The sequence below is a fragment of the Anolis sagrei genome, chromosome 1 (assembly GCF_037176765.1).
Source record: "Anolis sagrei isolate rAnoSag1 chromosome 1, rAnoSag1.mat, whole genome shotgun sequence".
NCBI classification, from domain to species: Eukaryota; Metazoa; Chordata; class Lepidosauria; order Squamata; family Dactyloidae; genus Anolis; species Anolis sagrei.
In genome coordinates this window covers 130,995,677-131,014,037 of record NC_090021.1, presented here as the reverse complement: position 1 = coordinate 131,014,037, position 18,361 = coordinate 130,995,677, and the positions used below count along the sequence as shown (strand labels likewise).

The window sequence follows — 18,361 nt, the reverse complement described above, 5'->3', positions numbered from 1 at the left end:
TTGTGAAGTCATACATAAAGAGGTAAATAGTATGTCTCTGAGGTCCCGTCTATGCAGCTGTATAAAATATATCTGCTTTGAACTGGATTATATGGCAGTGTAGACTCAGATAATTCAGTTCAAAGCAGATAATGTGGATTATCTACCTTGATTGTTTGGGTTATAAGGAAATGTAGAGGGGACCTAAGAAGACGTTGGAAAAACTAAGGGCCCTTCTACACTGCCATATAATCCAGTATATCAAGGCGGATAATCCATATTATCTGTTTTGAACTGGATTAGCGGAGTCTACTCTGCCATATGATCCAGGGCCCTTCCACACAGCCCTATATCTGAGTATGGACTCAGATAAACCAGTTCAAAGCAGATATGTGGGATTTTCTGCTTTGATATTCTGGAATATAGCGCTGTGTGGATGGGCCGTTAGAATGAGCTAAGTAGATCAGTATTTAGTCCTTCAAGTGTTTTGAACTTCACCTCTAGATGCCTCAGACCTCATCTACACAGACATATAAAATCCAGATTGTCAGCTTTGAAATGAATTATCTGACAGTATACAATCATATAATCCAGTTCAAAGCAGATAATGTCTATTATCTGATTTGATAATCTGAATTATATGGCAGTGTAGACGAGGCCCCAGGCTGGAACTAAACAGCCCTATTTCCAGAATCTGAACCCAGGACCTGGTATTAGATCCTGGGATATGGGGCAGTATAGATCCAGCCCCAGAAACTGATCACAGCATCTGCTTATCCCAGATTATCTGGCAGTGTAGACTCATATAATCCAGTATAAAGCAGATAGTCTTGGATCAGATCCTGGGATATAGAGCAGTGTAGATCCAGTCTAGAAGGGGCTCAAGTCTCAAATCATGCCCAAATCCCTCTGGATGTACTAGAGGACTTAAGGCTCAATTTGACTTAAGGCTCAATTTGAGAGGGATTTCATCAAGTCCACCTCTTTCTCAACGGTACCCTTTGGTTTCCATTTCGTCTTGGGAAAAATATCTGTGGCATTGACATGAAGGAGCAGCTTGTGCTATGGATGCTTGTAATGCTTGCTACCCTGGGACAGCTAATGTTGAGCAAATTTCTTACCATCAGTAGTACAACAGCCTTCTGGCGGTGGTTTCATCTGATAAGTGACAGGGGGGCTATTTGATTCTGAACCTTCCTCCTCTTCCTCTTCTTCCTCTTCCTCTTCATCATGATCAGCTCTATGGCCTGCTAAAAGGTATCATGGGTGGACAATTACCTCCAAAGTCAGATCAAACTCAGGTTAAAACAAACGTTTGCCCTTTATCAGTGACACCTCTTTAACATTTCAGATGCTGCTCACACCCAATTATGTTGGATGAGTCCCACAGATGTCAACAGAAGACTCAGATCAGCATTGGAGGCAGAGCTTGGACCTCACTGTAAAATAGCAATCAGTCACAGTTACCATTCCACTGTGTTTTTATTCCTCCACCATTTTATGTTGTATTTGTTTATTATATATTTTGTTATTGTTTGCATTTTTCTTTGATGTTATTGTTTGTTTGTTGTATTTTACTTTGCTGTATTGTAATTCTTGGGCTTGGCCTCATGTTAGCCGCCTCGAGTCCCTTTGGGGAGATGGTGGCGGGGTATATATAAAGCTGATGATGATGATGATGATTATTATTATTATTATTCCAAGCACCTTCCTGGGCATCTAGTCACTTACTTTTGCAACTCAGAAATAGAAATAAAACTGGACACATGTTTTGCTTAACTAAAAAAAGGTTATTTTTTGCAAATATGGTCAAGCCACTACACTTGGTGAATGCCCTAAGCCTGTGATGCAAAGCACATCTGGAGAGTGAGGACACACATTCCAAGTAACTAAAAAATATGTGATAAAAAGTCACAAGTACATTGCAAAAGGAGTAAAGTGATCCCCTATCATGTTGCAATATAATTTAGTTATGTTTTAGTTATAAACAAGATGAATTAATTAGAAATACCTAGTTACAAATAGCTAGCGTAATTTCAAAGAGTTATATACACAGATAGTGAGAGAAGGCAGACAATTAGAGATTAATGATGTGCTTTCCTTATTCCACTCCAGTCCTAACTCCAGCTGGATCTATACTGTCACATAAAATCCAGATTATCTGCTTTGATCTGGATAATATGGCAATGTAGTCTCATATAATCCAGTTTAAAACAGATAATGCGGATTATCTGCTTTGATAATCTGGATTATATGGCAGTGTATATCCAGCCTCCAAGTGCCAGGAGTTACTGGTACTTATTAGCTGATGCTGAGAGGGAAACTTATTGAGGAGGCTCCCGTTTTCTGTGATGCCCTCTTCTGCTAACTGCCTGTTCATTTCTGAGTCCCCATCTACGCTGCCATATAATCCAGTTTCTGAATCCAGATTATCTGCTTTGAACTGGATTTTATGGCAGTGGAAATTATATTGCACTAGATTAGGCCCAGCAAACCTTAAAATGTATATTGATAAACCTTTTGCATCTAATTTATAGGGGGAAAGCATGCAAATAAAATAACTGTAAATTTGATGAAACACACTGTGTGGTTTTGACAGTCATCTTAGGTTGGAACTACGCTGTCAAATAATGCAGTTTCAGAATGGATTATATGAGGGCCCTTCCACACAGCGCTATATCCCAGAATACCATGGCAGAAAATCACAAAATATCCGGTTTGAACTAGGTTATCTGAGTCCACACTCAAAAAATGTGGGATTTTCTGCCTTGATATTCTGGGATATAGGGCTGTATGGAAGGGCCCTGAGTCTACACTGCCATATAATCCAGTTCAATGCAATTAAACTGTATTCTGAAACAGTGTAGATCCAGCCTTTGTCATTATTTGTAGAATTAGGCCCCTTCCACACTGTCCAAGATAATTTAGACTATAGACTTAGGGTCACCCCTATGTCTGAAACTACTTTAAGGCACACAACAAAAACAATCCTAATTAACTTAGCCAATTAGCCAAAAGCAGGCCCACTCTTCTCACTGAAATACTAGTAAGTTCATGTTGGTTAAAATTGTTCTTAATTTCAAATATTGTATTATTCTTTTGTTGGGTTTTTTTTTTTTTGCACTACAAATAAGACATGTGCAGTGTGCATAGGAATTCGTTCATGATTTTTTGCAAATTATAGTCCAGCCCCTCCAACAGTCTGAGAGACCATGAACTAGCTCTTGGTTTTAAAAGGCTGAGGACTGTGGTATAACAGATACCAGCGCGATGTAGTGTTTTGAGCATTGGACTACAACTCTGGAGACCAGGGTGTGATTCCCCACTCAATCATGGAAACCCACTGGATGACCATGGGCATGTCACACACTCTCAGATGCAGAAAACACTGGGATCAGTTTGCCATAGGACACCCATAAGTCAGAAGCTACAAGAAGGCACTCAACTGCAAACAAAAACGAAGTACAAAACATCCAATTAAAAAAAACCCCAACTAATGTTCAAAATTCTGTCTTTTTTTTTAAACGAATTTTTTGTCTTCAGGAAGCAAAAAGGAGGTCAGTCTATCCACAAGTGGAAGGGAATTCCACATGTTTGGAAGCATCCACCAAGACATCTATCTCTTCTGTTCCTGACAAATGTGCCTCTGACAGTAGTGGGAGTGAAGGTGTATCTACATGCAGTCTGACACCATTTAAACTGCCATGGCTCAATGGTAAGGGTTCATGGGAGCTGTAGTTTTACAAGGTCTTTAGCCTTCTCTGAGCAAAAGTGCTGATACCTTATAAAACTACAACTCCCATAACTCCACTGCATTGATTTCACAGTGTAGAAAACCCTCTCCTCAAGTAGACTTACATAGGGCAAGCAGCTTTAATCAAGACACAAAGTATATAGGAACATATAGATGAAAACTTTTGCCCAGAAACAGATCCGTCCCACATAGTGGGTACTATAGTAATCCAAATGGAACATGATTAATGCATGTGTGGTTGTGGGCAGGTCTAAAATCTCCAGGAATGGGCGCAACTGGCTTATTGTTGTTAACTATGTGAAAATATTGCTGGCTGCCACCAAAACTTGGGCCTATCTTTCTTCTCTCATCTGTCTTTTGACTGACCAGAAGCACCCCTGTCTTCCCTGGATTCAAGGTGGCACAATGGATTAAATCCTTGTGCCAGCTGAACTTCTGACCTGAAGGTTGGTGGTTCGAATCCACGAGATGGGGTGAGCTGCCATCTATCACCTCCAGCTCCCCATGTGGGGACATGAGATGCCTCCCACAGGATGGTAACACCTCCAGGTGTCCCCTGGGCAACATCCTTGCAGACAGCCAATTCTCTTACAGCAGATTCAGACCAAACCTAGGGTTTACCATGTTCTCACTGATTTAACCCACCTACTCTAGCCATGACCGACACTGAATTTAGCCCGAAATAAAGAATTAAATGTACTCTGTCGGTGTGCTTTCGACAGGCCTGAATAAAATTTAATTCACACAAAATTTTCAAGGGCAACCAGACAATTTTATTCTAAAATACTTTGAGGAGAAGAAGACAGGAACCAGTGTGAATTAAAAGGACTCCTTTGTCTCAGAACTACAGCCATGCCCTTGCAAGGTTTTCCCATAGCTGATGTCATAATCCACTTTCTGACATCAGACTTAGTTACTGGGGAAACGCTTTTGAAATCTCCGACAGAAGAAGCAGATTGACCCTTTAACAAAGGTGGAGTTTTTCCTCCCATTCAAATGTCCTTATCCATTAGGGAAGAATAGAAAAAGAGGACTAATATATGCATGTAGAATAAACAGATATGTTCCTAAAGAGGATTTTTAAATGGATAGCAAACTGCTATACGGTTCAAGATTATTTTAAATAGTTATTTGATTTATTTTGAAACATCATGTATTAAAGACTGTTGAATTTTATTGATAATGAATCTTTCCTCACTATTTTTAAATGGCTTTGAAAGGACGTATGCACAAAGGAAATTCTCTGCAAGCCGATAAGGGGAAACTAGCAATTAGCCAAAGGAAATAGTTGCGCCAGGAGGATAATGGTGTCTGCACACTGTCAGATCTGTCAAGCTTTCTGAAGTTGAACAGTAAAAAATAAATAAATTGACTGGCTGTCTTGTAAAAAGGATCCAATGACTTTGCTTTGGGGGGGGGGGGGGGGGGGGATCTGACTGCTTATACCTCCCAGGAAGTCATATTGAGGATGAAAGCAGAAAAGATCAACACAGGCTGTCTTGGGGGAAGAACTCAAATAAAATACTAAATTTTGTTACAATATCTGTGGTTCATTGGTAGGATTTTAGATAGAGCCCAAAATTAATATTCCATTGAGATACTGCTAAAATGCTTTAAAATAATGTGTCATAAAAATCAAGTTTATCTGAAACAGTTATTAAAACATATTATAACTCTAAACACATTGTGTATATGCCTTCAAGTCTTATGTTGATCTATGGCGACCCCATGAATTTTACAGGATGTCCTCAGATAAGGAATACTCCTTGCCAGTGCCTTCCCCTATTTTTGGTAGCATCCCACCCAAATACTAACCTGAGCTGACCCTTCTTAGCTTCCAAGATCAGACAGGAATCTGGTGCCTTTTCCCATAATACCAAGGAAAGGTAAGAACTATATTTCCTCCATTCTTAGACACACACACACACACACACCCCCATATAAACATCTCTAAAAACAGGTTTACATCTTAGAATTGTGGATCTTTTCTGTAAACAACTACTTGGCAATAAGCCCCAATCACATCTTTCTTATTTATAATCTATGTCTAAATCAATAAAAGTCAAAGCATGTAGGAAGGTACGTAGGTAGGTTGGCTTGTACTATAAAGGCTCCTACACAACTTAATGGATCTGGACCAAACTTGGCACGTAGATCCTTCATTATCCAACTTAAAATAATTGAGGGAGTTTAACGTTGTCTATGTTCAATGGTTTTAATCTATTGGTTTATGTTATTTTAGTTATGTTTTGTATTTTATATTTTGTGAGGCATTTCCCCACAAAATGCCATTTACTTTGTTGTGAACTGCTTAGAGTCCCCCCAGGGGTAGAGAAAAGCAGTATATAAATGAAAATGGGGGAAGGTATGAGGGGAGCTAAGGAAAAACTAGAAAGAAAAGAAGAGACAGGAAGGGAGAAGGGAGAGATAGAGGAAAGAAAGAAAAAGGAGGGAAAGAATGAAGAGAATTAAAATGGGAACATTATGAGGGGAGAGGTGGAAAGAGAACGAAAGGAAGAGAAGAGAATGGAAGAAAAGAAAAAAGTGACAAAGGAAAGGAGGGAAGAAAAAGAAGGGAAGAGAAAGGAAAGGAACAAAGATAGGAAAGAAAGTAGGAAAGGGGAAGATGAAAGTATATGGGGAAACGCAAGGGAAGAAAGGAAGAAAAAGGAGAGGGAGAAGGTGCATGAGGGAAATGGAGGAAGGAAAGAAAATGCCACAAAGATTGCCTTCCCAGTTTTGCCATGTGAGTTAGGCCTTCTCAGAGCTGAAGAAGGAAGAAAGCAAAGAGGCAGCAGCCCCTCCAACAGCTGTGTATGTAAAGTAGTTTCTAAATAAATATGAAAATTAAAGATTATTGCTTCTTGAACTGGACCACTATCAGCCTGGGCTAATTCAACTCATATAGTATAAATAGTTCAAACTGCAGTGTATATAGGCCTAGTCTTTGCTGAACATAGGATTCAGAGAGCTTCTAGTCCCTGAACACGAGGAAACATTTTTACTAATCCTGAAGATATCCTATATGGTTTCACTCCCAGTGCTTGCAATGAAAGGAGCATGGTTACAAACACAAAATTTGAGTGGCAATCTCCACTCCTCCTTCACCTCCGCCCAGCCTAACACCCACAGTTGAATTCCTACACATTTCTACAGTGATTGCTGGTGGTCTTCATGTCAAACCAACCTTTAAAGAAACTGTCCAAGGTGCTGAATCTGTTTGCGAGAAAAGAAGGTAGTACCTTAGAGTTCCTTTAAAGTTCACACGAAAACTCTGAGCAGATTCATCATCCTCCAGAAGTCATCAACCACCACTGAAGGAGGTTTCTTACTTTTTGAAGACTATTTACGTCGCAAAGCCTGTTCTGTGCAACAGTCACAAATGGTATTTTTACATGAAAACAGCATTTTTTTACAGACAATGCTATTTTTTGCTTTATAATTCCATGTGGAAATTTTCGGCAGAATTAAGTCCACAACTATTACATTTTCTACATAAGGAGCATCACTTTGTGTTTTTATGTACAGTGTTTTAATGGTTTAATTCATATTTATATGTTACTGATTTTAGTTAATGTTATGTATTGCTTTACTTGTATGTATATTAGCAGCACTGAATTTAGCCCTGTTGAACACTGCTCTGAGTCCCTCTCAGGGTGAGAGAGAGCAGTCTAGAAATTCAGTAAATAATAATAAAAATAATAATACAGAAATATTTTTATGCAAAATGAAAATATTGTTTCTGCACAGAAGTGCTATTTTTCTGTGCAAAAATTACAGGCAAATGTTGTGTGAAACAAATCCTGAATTACAAAGATTCTCATCAGAGTTCCTCAATATTTGAGAAATATGGGGAATTTGGCCATTTCTCATATATATTTTTAATATTCCTTCCATTCCTACATTCACATCTTCAAGTCTTCTGGATGACATCCAAGGGCCCTTCCACACAACTATATAACCCAGAATATAAAGGCAGATAATCCACAATATCTGTTTGAATTGGATTATCTGAGTCCACACTGTCATATAATCCAGTTCAATGTGGATTCTATACAGCAGTGTGGATAGGGCTTTAGTCTTCTATGTAGAAAAGGTTTGTGAACAATTTCAGTTTGTAAAAATCAAGCATGTGAATTTCAGGTTTACCTTTCAGTGTAAACTAGATCATATATTCAAATCTTGCAAAGGAAATGGAAAAACCATAATCCAGCACTGAATCGGGCCGAAATGCATCTAAATAGCTTATGTATTAATTATGATGCCTCGATCTGCAAATAAGGAGTATGTTCAAATTCTCTTAGAATATCAATAGTAACAAGAACAAAAATATATCTCTCCTACCTTCTAGAGATGAAAGGTGTTGTTCGGCTTCTAAATATAGCTGTGAAAAAACTGGTCTGGGAACTAAATTATTTGACCGAAGAGACGCTTCAATAGAATTGTGGAGGACTTCTTCAAAGCGTGTTGTCTTGAGCTGCCCAGCATAGGAATTTCCCATCTTCGTAAAGAAATGCAGTTTGAAGAGGATGCAGGTACTTTTAAAAAAACTACTTGACAAAAAGGAAGAGAGAAAAGAAAGAGAGAGAGAGGGAATAAATATCAAGTGTTGTTCTCATAAACCAGAACAAGGAAAAAAACAGACAGTCAAAGTGACATTTCTCTTAGAAGTGAGTTTGACATTGCCTTTCCCAGGGAAGAAAGGATGGAAAGTTTACAGCATTTACTAAACAGGTTCTGCAGACAAATAACAGGAAGTTACAGCTTTCTGTAATTGGCAGAATCTGGCACCTTCTTGAAAACATTCAAAGAAATAAAGTAAAAACAACTCTATGACCATCGTTCGCCTTTGGAGCTATACATTCTGGGGAAACTCCTTTTCAGGTTTTGAGAGTTTTTTAAAAATCATTGATAAAGTTATACTGTTATCCTAAACCAGTGGTTCCCAACATGTGGTCCATGGAGCACAGGTGGTGCCCAAGAACGAAAATATGGTCCACGGTCTCACCATTACTATACCATTGTCACGAAACCACATGGCAATGAGAGCAACCGGTCTCATGAAACCCTTTTATAATGCCGAAGCAACTAGGATGTTGGGAGGGGAGGGGCTAACTACCCACGAAAGATTGCTACTACCACATCAGCTCTAGATTATTAAATATGGTTTTCTGTAGGTGAGCAGATGGTGACTACTGGATGTCATATGTTTGTATCAGAAAATAGAGCTGATGTGGTCTATCCAATGCAATTTTCTGAATCAGCACCCCAAATAACAAAACTGAATCTAAAGTTGACCAAAAACCGATTTGTAACCCTTTTTGTACTACTTTTGGAGAGTGGTCCCTGATCAAAATAAAAGTTGGGAAACACTGATCTAAACAATTTAAAGAAGAGCTCGAAGGTCAACTGGTAGGTTGTCACATTCCCAAAGATACATGGTTTAGATATATCTACTCTTTACTAGATTGTATTGTATCACAGTAAAAAAAAAAGTGTCATAAAATACTACAAAACATGGACATATATATTATTGTTGTTGTTATTTTACCCTGCTTTTTTCTAAAAAATGAGGCCCTAAAGCAGTTCACACTCAAAAAGCAAAGCAATCAAAAACCCATAAAAGATAAAAGAAATTTAAGTCAAACAATTATTTTAAAAATCAATTAAAATAAATACAGTAGACTCTCAGTGAACCGGCACCCATGGTAGCGCAATGGGTTAAACCTTTGTGCCAGCAGGACTGAAGACTGACAGGTTGGAGGTTTGAAACTAGGAAGAGCACAGATGAGCTCCCTCTGTCTGCTCCAGCTCACCATGTGGGGACAAGAGAGAAGCCTCCCAGAAGGATGATAAAACATCAAAACAACTGGGCATCCTCTGGGCACTAACCTTGCAGATGGCCAATTCCCTCACACCAGAAGCGAATTGCAGTTTCTCAAGTCACTCCTGACTTGAAAAAAAGCACCCATGGGGATTGGCAACATGCTGGATATTTGATTGTTTGAGATTTACTATTAAAAATAGGTCTAGCCAATACTATACCCCATATCATACCATAAACTCTGCATTGACTTGATATCACTACTAAATACAGTAATTTAAGCAAATGATATAAAGACAGACTTCAAATTTCTACATTGGCCAAATGTTGACCATAGAATTCCATTGGAAGGTGCAGAGAACATCCTAGAGATAATGTTTTAATCAAGTACATGAATAATCCAATCCACAAAAGTCAAATCTGCAAATGTGGAGAGATGACCTAGAGATTCAGAAGATCACTTTTGTGCATGGACAAGCTAATATCAGAGTAAGTCCCACTGAATTTAATGTGGACTTTTTGTGAGTTAAGATGGGATTATTAGTCATGACATCCCATTGTTTACAGGGTACTCCAAACAAGCATGTTATTCATTCGTTCTGTTTCCCTTTTCCTCAAGGCATTATCTGATAATTACAATATCACACGGCGACCTGTTTATGTGAACAGACCGTCTTACTATGAAGAATCGTAAGAAGCACTTTTAAATCCCACATCATCTAAGATTACAATGTGTATCGAGGAAATCAGTTTACACTTTCAAATACAAGTTCAGAAACACTAAGAAATCAAGTGAGGAGAAATCAGCCGGTGAACTTCAATATGAAGAACGGTGGTGAAGTCCGATTCCAATTTGCTGGACTAAATTATTCAGGCTTAGGAAATTGCTGATTTGTCTCTTGTTTTGAGTAGAATTTCTACTCTTTGTGCAAAATGAAAGTCTTGAAAATTGCAACGGTGTCATGTCTTGTCACCGGTCTTGGGAAAATGTACATGCTGGATGACCCTGAATGTGTTAGCTGAGCCGTAAAATGGCACCAGAAAGTTTACAAGGTGGGCTTGATTTCTTGAGCTGTTGAGTAGCAACAGTACAGATTTACGGCTTCCAGTCACTCCCGGACTCAATTGGGTGGTGCAAGAGGAGGTTTCAAATGTCTGCGAAATTCCAGACAATGACCATAAAAAACTCGCTGCTGTGTTCAAAAGGACACCCATAGAACGGGAAGTGGGGAGGGGAGTCTAGTGCGGACAGCAGTGCTTCTGCGAAAAGCACTACCACATTGCTGAAGTTTGCAGAAAGAATAAAAATAAATTGTTTAAAAAAAGGTGAGAGAAGACTTTGAACTGAGAGTGAGATAGCTGTAGATTACTTGTTTATCTATTTTTGCGTGTATGTATGTTTGTGTTTGTGTTTTTCTTCTGTTCTTTTTAATAGTCACTTCGGGCCCTTCCACATAACCCTCTAACCCAGAATATCAAGGCAGAATAACCCACAATACATAGGGACCACCAAACGCAGCATTGCCCAAACACGAATCAAGGAACATAAAAGGCACTGCAGACTACTTCAACCAGAGAAGTCAGCCATAGCAGAGCACCTGATGAACCAGCCTGGACACAGCATATTATTTGAGAACACAGAAATGCTGGACCACTCGAACAACCACCATGTCAGACTACGCAGAGAAGCCATTGAAATCCACAAACATGTGGACAATTTCAACAGAAAGGAGGAGACCATGAAAATGAACAAAATCTGGCTACCAGTATTAAAAAAAAACTCTAAAATTACAACAGCAAAACAGTAGAGAGGAAACAACCAGGCACATCTTAACACCTCTCAACAAAAGATTCCTCCAGGCTCAGCCAGGCCTTTCAATGCTAATGAAGGTGGTCAGTTAAAACATTCATACCTAGCTCCAGCAGAGAAGAGCTCTTTGCCCCACCCCAGTCATTCCACAGATATATAAACCCATTTTCCTAATTCCAACAGACCTCACTACCTCTGAGGATGCTTGCCACAGATGCAGGCAAAACATCAGGAGAAAATGCCTCTAGAACATGGCCATATAGCCCGAAAAAACCCACAAGAACCTAGTAATCCACAATATCTACTTTGAATTGGGTTATCCACACTGGATAATATATCCCAATCCAAAGTAGATAATGTAGGATTTTATTCAGCTACTAGCTGACCCCTGCCACGCATTGCTGTGGCCCACATAGGGGTTCTGTGTGGGAGGTTTGGCCCAGTTCTATCATTGGTGGGGTTCAGAATGCTCTGTGATTGTAGATTAACTATAAATCCCAGCAACTACAACTCCTAAATGTCAAAATTCTATTTTCCCCAAACTCCACCAGTGTTCACATTTGGGCATATTGAGTATTCGTGTAGTTTGGTCCAGATCCATCATTGTTTGAGTCTACAGCCATCTCTGGATGTAGGTGAACTACAACTCCAAAACCAAAGGACACTGCCCACCAAACCCTTCCAGTATTTTCTGTTGGTCATGGGAGAACTGTGTGCCAAGTTCGGTTCAATTTCATCGTTGATGGGGTTCAGAATGCTCTTTGATTGTAGGTGAACTATAAATCCCAGCAACTACAACTCCCAAGTGACAAAATCAATTTTTCTGAGTGAAGGACATACATTGGGTTGTTAGGTGTCTTGTGTTCAAATTTGGTGTCAATTCGTCCAGTGGGCTTTGAGTTCTGTTAATCCCACAAACGAATATTACATTTTTATTTATATAGATGTGGAAGAGGCCTTAGTGACAGTTCTGCAATAGCAGATAGTGTGCAGTTGCGCAGTTCTGTAGTTGTACAGTTTGGGAGATTGGGAAGAAGTGAATAAAGTCCACATGAGAGCTGGTCAGCAACTTTTTAAAAAGTACCTCACTCTTCAAAAAGCAGCTTTAGCTAATACATTAGAATGACATGGTACTATTTTACTATCACCAAGAAAGCTGATAAAGAGGCAGCTTTCCCCTTCCTACAACAAGAAAAATAACGATAGAGACCAGTGTAAAGCGGTACTTGCTTCCTTTGTGGTCTCCAGCTAAGTACAGTAAAAGGTGATAAGCACTTCTGTGGATATGGATGAAAAAACAGATTTTTTTTTCTTCCATATAATTTATATTGCAAAGATATAGGTGAAGGAGGAATGAGGAAGAGTACAAGGGTGGATATGGAGCAGGCACATTTTAAACATCTTACATCTTTGTCTTCTCCCATTGTTATCTAATACAAAAAAAATCTATGGTGTTAAAAAAGATAAGCAAAATAATCACATTTCTTTTCTAATCTAAAACAGAAGGATAAAGAAGTGAGTGTACAGTGTTTTGAAACAAATGAGATAGGAAAGTTGAGAAATAATAATAAAAAAAATAGAAAGCCCTTACTAACACTTCCTACACTGTCCCTAATTTAAAAATCTAGCATTTTTGTCATAAATCTTTTTATCTCTGGTAGATTAACTTTCCAGGATCCCTTGGATATCACTGGGGACCCTGTTATTGTTGTCTCCAACTCAGGCATGGGCAAACTTGATAGGCTGTTTAGAAATTGTTGGAGTTGAAGTCCCAAATACCAGGAGGGACAAAGTTTGCCATGCCTGCTCTAACTCCTCTTTTTTTCTTGTTATTCCTAAAACCATGTGCTGTTAATTTTCCCGTAATGCTGTAAAAAAACCCCAATATTTTCATTTTATTTTCTTCTATTAAACAGTTAATGAAAGGGCTGCCATTCTTCTTCCAATCTGGGTCTGGAGATTATATAAGCCTAGTTGGAGATTTCTGAACTGATGAGGCACTATGTGGCTCCTACCAGATACAGAAGCCAAATCCAAGTTCAACCAACATCAGGTTTTGGTTGCTCAGTTCAGCCTGAAGGGGAACAACTTGGATGTTATGTCTCATGAAGATATTGCGGCTTATTCAAGAAGAATCCAGAGAAGAACAAGACTATAAAAGTTCAGGTAGAGCTGATGTTAAGAAGTCATAGAATCATAGAGTTGGAAAAGACTTTGTGAGCCATCCATTTCAACCTCTTCGCAAGAAGAAGGAAAATCACATTCAAAGCACCCCCAACAGATGGCCATCCAGGCTCTGTTTAAAAGCCTCCAAAGGAGCCTCCACCATACTCTGGGGCAGTGAGTTCCACTGCTGAACAGCGCTTCTCGCAGTTAGGAAGTTCTTTCTCATGTTCAGGTGGAATCTCCTTTTCTGTAGTTTGAAGCCATTGCTTCACGTCCTAATCTCCAGGGTAGCAGAAAACAAGCTTGCTCCCTCCTCCCTATGACTTCCCCTCACATATTTATATATAGCCATCAAGTTTCTTCTCAGCCTTTTCTTCTACAGGCTAAACATGCCCAGCTCTTTAAGTCACTCCTCATAGGGCTTGTTTTCCAGAATAAAAGTCATCCACATAAAAATTACAGTAGTAGAAGACAATAGCAGTAAGGGAGATATTCAATGTATGAGGGTGTTGTTTACTGGCAGAAAGTTCTGAAAGCAATACCTTTTGAACATGAAGTACTTCATTTATTTCATATCAAAGCATTGCATAAATTAGTATAAAACTGATAAAAATAGAAGGAGCACAAGCAACTAAATATCTTTTGATCAAAAATGGGCAACAACGACTGCATAGCCTGTAGCCTCCAACAATTCTTCCTCTGTACATGAGGCAGGACATTGTGGACAAGCATACAGATGTGGAGTTGTCTGTTCTGCTCCACAGTTGCACAAGTTGGATGATTCTTCTAGGTCAGTGATTCTCAACCTGGGGTCCCCAGATGTTTTTGGCCTTTAACTCCCAGAAATCCTAACAGCTCGTAAACTGGCTAGGATTTCTGGGAGTTGTAGGCCAAAAACATCTGGGGATGCCAGGTTGAGAACCACTGTTCTAGGTAGTGCCATTTTGCCAGGCTGTCTTTTGATCTGCACACTCCACTTCTGAATCTGTTCAGGGACTTCCAAGTATATAAAGTACTCAGATAGGGTCTAGCTGGGGTGGAGCTATATACACGACAAAACGAGAATATTGTCCATCTGTTAGGAATTCTGTACTCCCAAATTTGATTTTCTTGTGTCTCCCAAACACATAAAATCAAACCATCACAGATTACTGCAAAGAATTCGTCAACACAGATATAGTTTATATGGTGGTGAAACACAGAGTTGGATGATTAAAGTGGCTAACAGATTGAAAAAACATTCTGGCCCTATGTAACATCCCTAAAGGAAGGACTATGCCCCATTGAGCTTCTCATATACAGTAATGGAAAATGAAGGATGTTTATTAAAAGATTAAAAAATCTCTAAAAGCTTTGATAGAATGCCCTCCAACCCGTCACATAGACTAGACTAAAATAGGCAAGATGCTTCATGACTATATCAACCTCCTATTATTACATTTTCAAATCGGAAGCATCTCCAGCTTAGTTATTTTTGCTTTAATATAAAGACTCCTAGAGAGGTGCTTTAAGTCTGGGAAGTGAAACCGAGGTACAGACGAAAAGAGCCATATATGATATGGCAATAAATGTGTTAGGCAATAAAATAGCATCCTGTAAATGTTGCCTTATGCCTCCCCTACAGGAAACACTGTATTCAAATGCAGATTTTTTGCCTTTCCTTACAGGACCTCATAAATACAGCAGGTGTTGAGTCAGAAAGAAAAATAACGGTATAAAAAGTGTTTCTGGCCAAAGTGCTTTTTACCTTATACCTAGACCAGACTCCTCCAGCTTCTTTTTGCCTCTTTTCTGTCCTTTCCTCTTAACTTTCTTCTCTTCAATTCACTTTTTCTGCAATTTGCAAAGGACCCTGCCAAATCTACCACCAAATTATGTCTGAAACGACTTACAAGCTGGAAATAAATGGAACTCATAAAAGCAGCTTTAGGAGAGGAAAGCGAGGCAATGGCCATCTCCAATAAAAACAGGGGGAAAGAGCCATAAAGCGTGGTGAACGGATTGCTAACTGGATTCCTTAATCATCCCCTGGGGCTTTAGGCCAGAGTTTGGAGAAGTTCCTTTTCTGCACTTCAGCTCCAAGAATCCTTCTATGCCCCCCCCCCTACACTGCCATATACTCCCGATTATCAAAACAGATAATCCACATTATTTGCTTTGAACTGGGTTATACGAGTCTACGCTGCTACGATCCATTTCAAAGAAGATAATCTGGATTTTATGAAGCAGTATAGAAGGGGCCTAATAGTTACGCTGGTTGTGTGATTCTGGAGGCATAATCCCAAGAAGTAATACTTCCAAGGTTAGTTTACCCACTCCTCCGGCCCTAGTCTATTTCGTTGCACTAGCCCAGCCCTCTCATGGGTCCACTCTGAAATTCTGACCATTGGTAGTCGAATTTTGCTCAATGTACTGGAACTAGCTTTTAAATTTCAAATATGCATGCCTGTTTTAATAGTATCATGTTTATGTTTTATATTGGTTATTCTGTATGATTTTGTGCTGGTAAATTGCAATGTTTGACCTATGCTGGAAACCACCCTGAGTCCCATCGGGGAGAAAGGGTGGTATACAAATAAAGTTTATTATTATTATTATTATTATTATTATTATTATTATTATTATTATTTTACAGTGATTTTACCCTGCTGTGATTTATGCGACTTGCTCTCTTCTTTATTTTTGCTCAGTCATGCCCTCCTTCCCACAAAGCTGTTGACATTACATTCCATGCTGTCACTAGTTTGAGTTCAACATTTACAAATTGTTATGAATGAACACTGGCCTCATTGCTGCCTATGTGCTTTTCAAAACCTCAAGACAGCACATTGAAAATCCAAATAGACCGCTAAAGAAAACAAATGTAACCTTGAGGTATTCTCTGGCAAGGGTCTTATGCAAACACACACACACAGCATAGGCAGCACATTAATACTATATGGACATGTCTATTTAAAATTGCTTTAACTGCATACAGTCACCTTCCATTCAAACAGCCCTGGAAATTGCAGCTTTGTGCTTGAATTCTGGATCGAAGAGGTCCAAACTTCCATTTGAAGAGAGAAGAAACATATATAAGGACACATTTGTTCACTACTCTTAATGAGGGCATATCCTTAAGTTCATTTCCTTGAGAACAAGGCGCAGACTGTGAAAATATCTTCTAAAAACTAAATTATAACGGGGGGAAAACATTCCGACTATTATTCCTTCCAGAAAGCCAATTCCTATTCTACAAGAAACTTGGACATAAGATCCTACTTGTCGAAGGCTTTCATGGCCGGAATCACTGGGTTGCTGTGAGTTTTTCGGGCTATATGGCCATGCTCCAGAAGCATTCTCTCCTGACGTTTCACCCACATCTATGGCAGGCATCTTCAGAGGTTGTGAAGTTCATATCTGTGGAATGTCCAGGGTGGGAGAAAGAACTCTTGTCCATTTGAGGCAGGTGTGAATGTTGCAATTGGCCACCTTGGTTGGCATTGAATAGCCTTGCAGCTTCAAAGCCTGGCTGTTTCCTGCCTGGGGGAATTCTTTATTGGAGTGGGAAAACTAGGAAACTAGGCAAGACTCACATGCCAAGTTTCAAACCGACCTCACAACCTCTGAGGATGTCTGCCATAGATGTGGGTGAAATGTCAGGAGAAAATGCTTCTTGAACATGGCCATACAGCCCGGAAAACTCACAGCAACCCAATATCCTATTTGTTTCCTTGGTCAATTTTCATCTATTCAATTTTAAATGCAGTAAATACTTGATTGCAAAAACTCTCTTAAATCAAGTAGAGACATTACTTTCCTGACATTCGTTGTGAAGTGACATTCCCCAGTGAGTTCTTTCCTTTTAAAATTATTTCCTTTCACCGTGCATAAAGGAAATGATTGTGTTCTTTCTCCCATACACATAAGCAAAAACCATAGGCTGTAGATGTATACATCTTTGAAACTATCTTTCATTACATGACATTATTGTGCACTATTTCTTGTGCCATTATAACAAGGCTCAAATATTATTTGTGCTATTATGGAACAAATTAATGCTCCTACCAACCAATGTCATCCTTACTATCATGGGCTGCCCCACCCCCCAAAGGACCACAATAATAATAATAATAATAATAATAGTAAAGGTAAAGATTTCCCCTCGACATTAAGTCTAGTTGTGTCTGACTCTGGGGGGTGGTGCTCCTCTCCATTTCTAAGCTGAAGATTCAGTGTTGTCCGTAGACACCTCCAAGGTCATGTGGCCAGCAAGACTTCATGGAGTGCCATTACCTTCCCACCTGAGTGGTACCTACTGTTCTATTCACAATGTTTTCAAACTGCTAAGTTGGCAGAAGCTGGGGCTAACAATGGAAGCTCACCCTGCTCCCCGGATTCAAACTGCCGACCTTTCAGTCAGCAAGTTCAGTAGCTCAGTGGTTTAACCTGCTGCGCTACCGGGGGCTCCGACATAATAATATTGTAATAATGTACTTTATTTCTAGACCACCCTCTTTCCCCAAAGGAGACTCGGGACAGTTTACATACATATAAAAAAGGCAAACTTTCAATGTCACAACCACTGAACACTTTCCAGCCCAGTTTGTAGCAAAGAGACTTCAAAAAATGCTAGACTAGGTAGACCTCATTATGATACTGCCAAATACTTAAAGTCTCAGGTAGACATGCACACTCTGGACCTTTTAACATGCAAATGGGTGCCTAACTTTTCAGAAATCACAGCTATTCATTTCCGTTTTGTACATTTAAAACAGACTGAAAGAACCCCGCCTCCCTCCAGGATGCTCATGAAGAAAAGAAAATATGCCATGTTCGTTTTATTGGA

General features: G+C 39.3%; 1 protein-coding gene across 1 annotated transcript in view; it reads right to left on the bottom strand.

Moving 5' to 3' along the window:
- Window positions 1–18,361, bottom strand: part of GREB1 (growth regulating estrogen receptor binding 1) — a 104,479-nt gene that overhangs the window by 52,635 nt on the left and 33,483 nt on the right. Inside the window, exons 2-3 of the mRNA XM_067468642.1 lie at window positions 8,078–8,283; window positions 1,101–1,229 (exon numbers count right to left, since the gene is read on the bottom strand). Of these exons, the coding sequence (XP_067324743.1) occupies window positions 1,101–1,229; window positions 8,078–8,234 (286 nt within the window). The 5' untranslated portion in view covers window positions 8,235–8,283. The remainder of the gene's footprint in view (window positions 1–1,100; window positions 1,230–8,077; window positions 8,284–18,361) is intronic.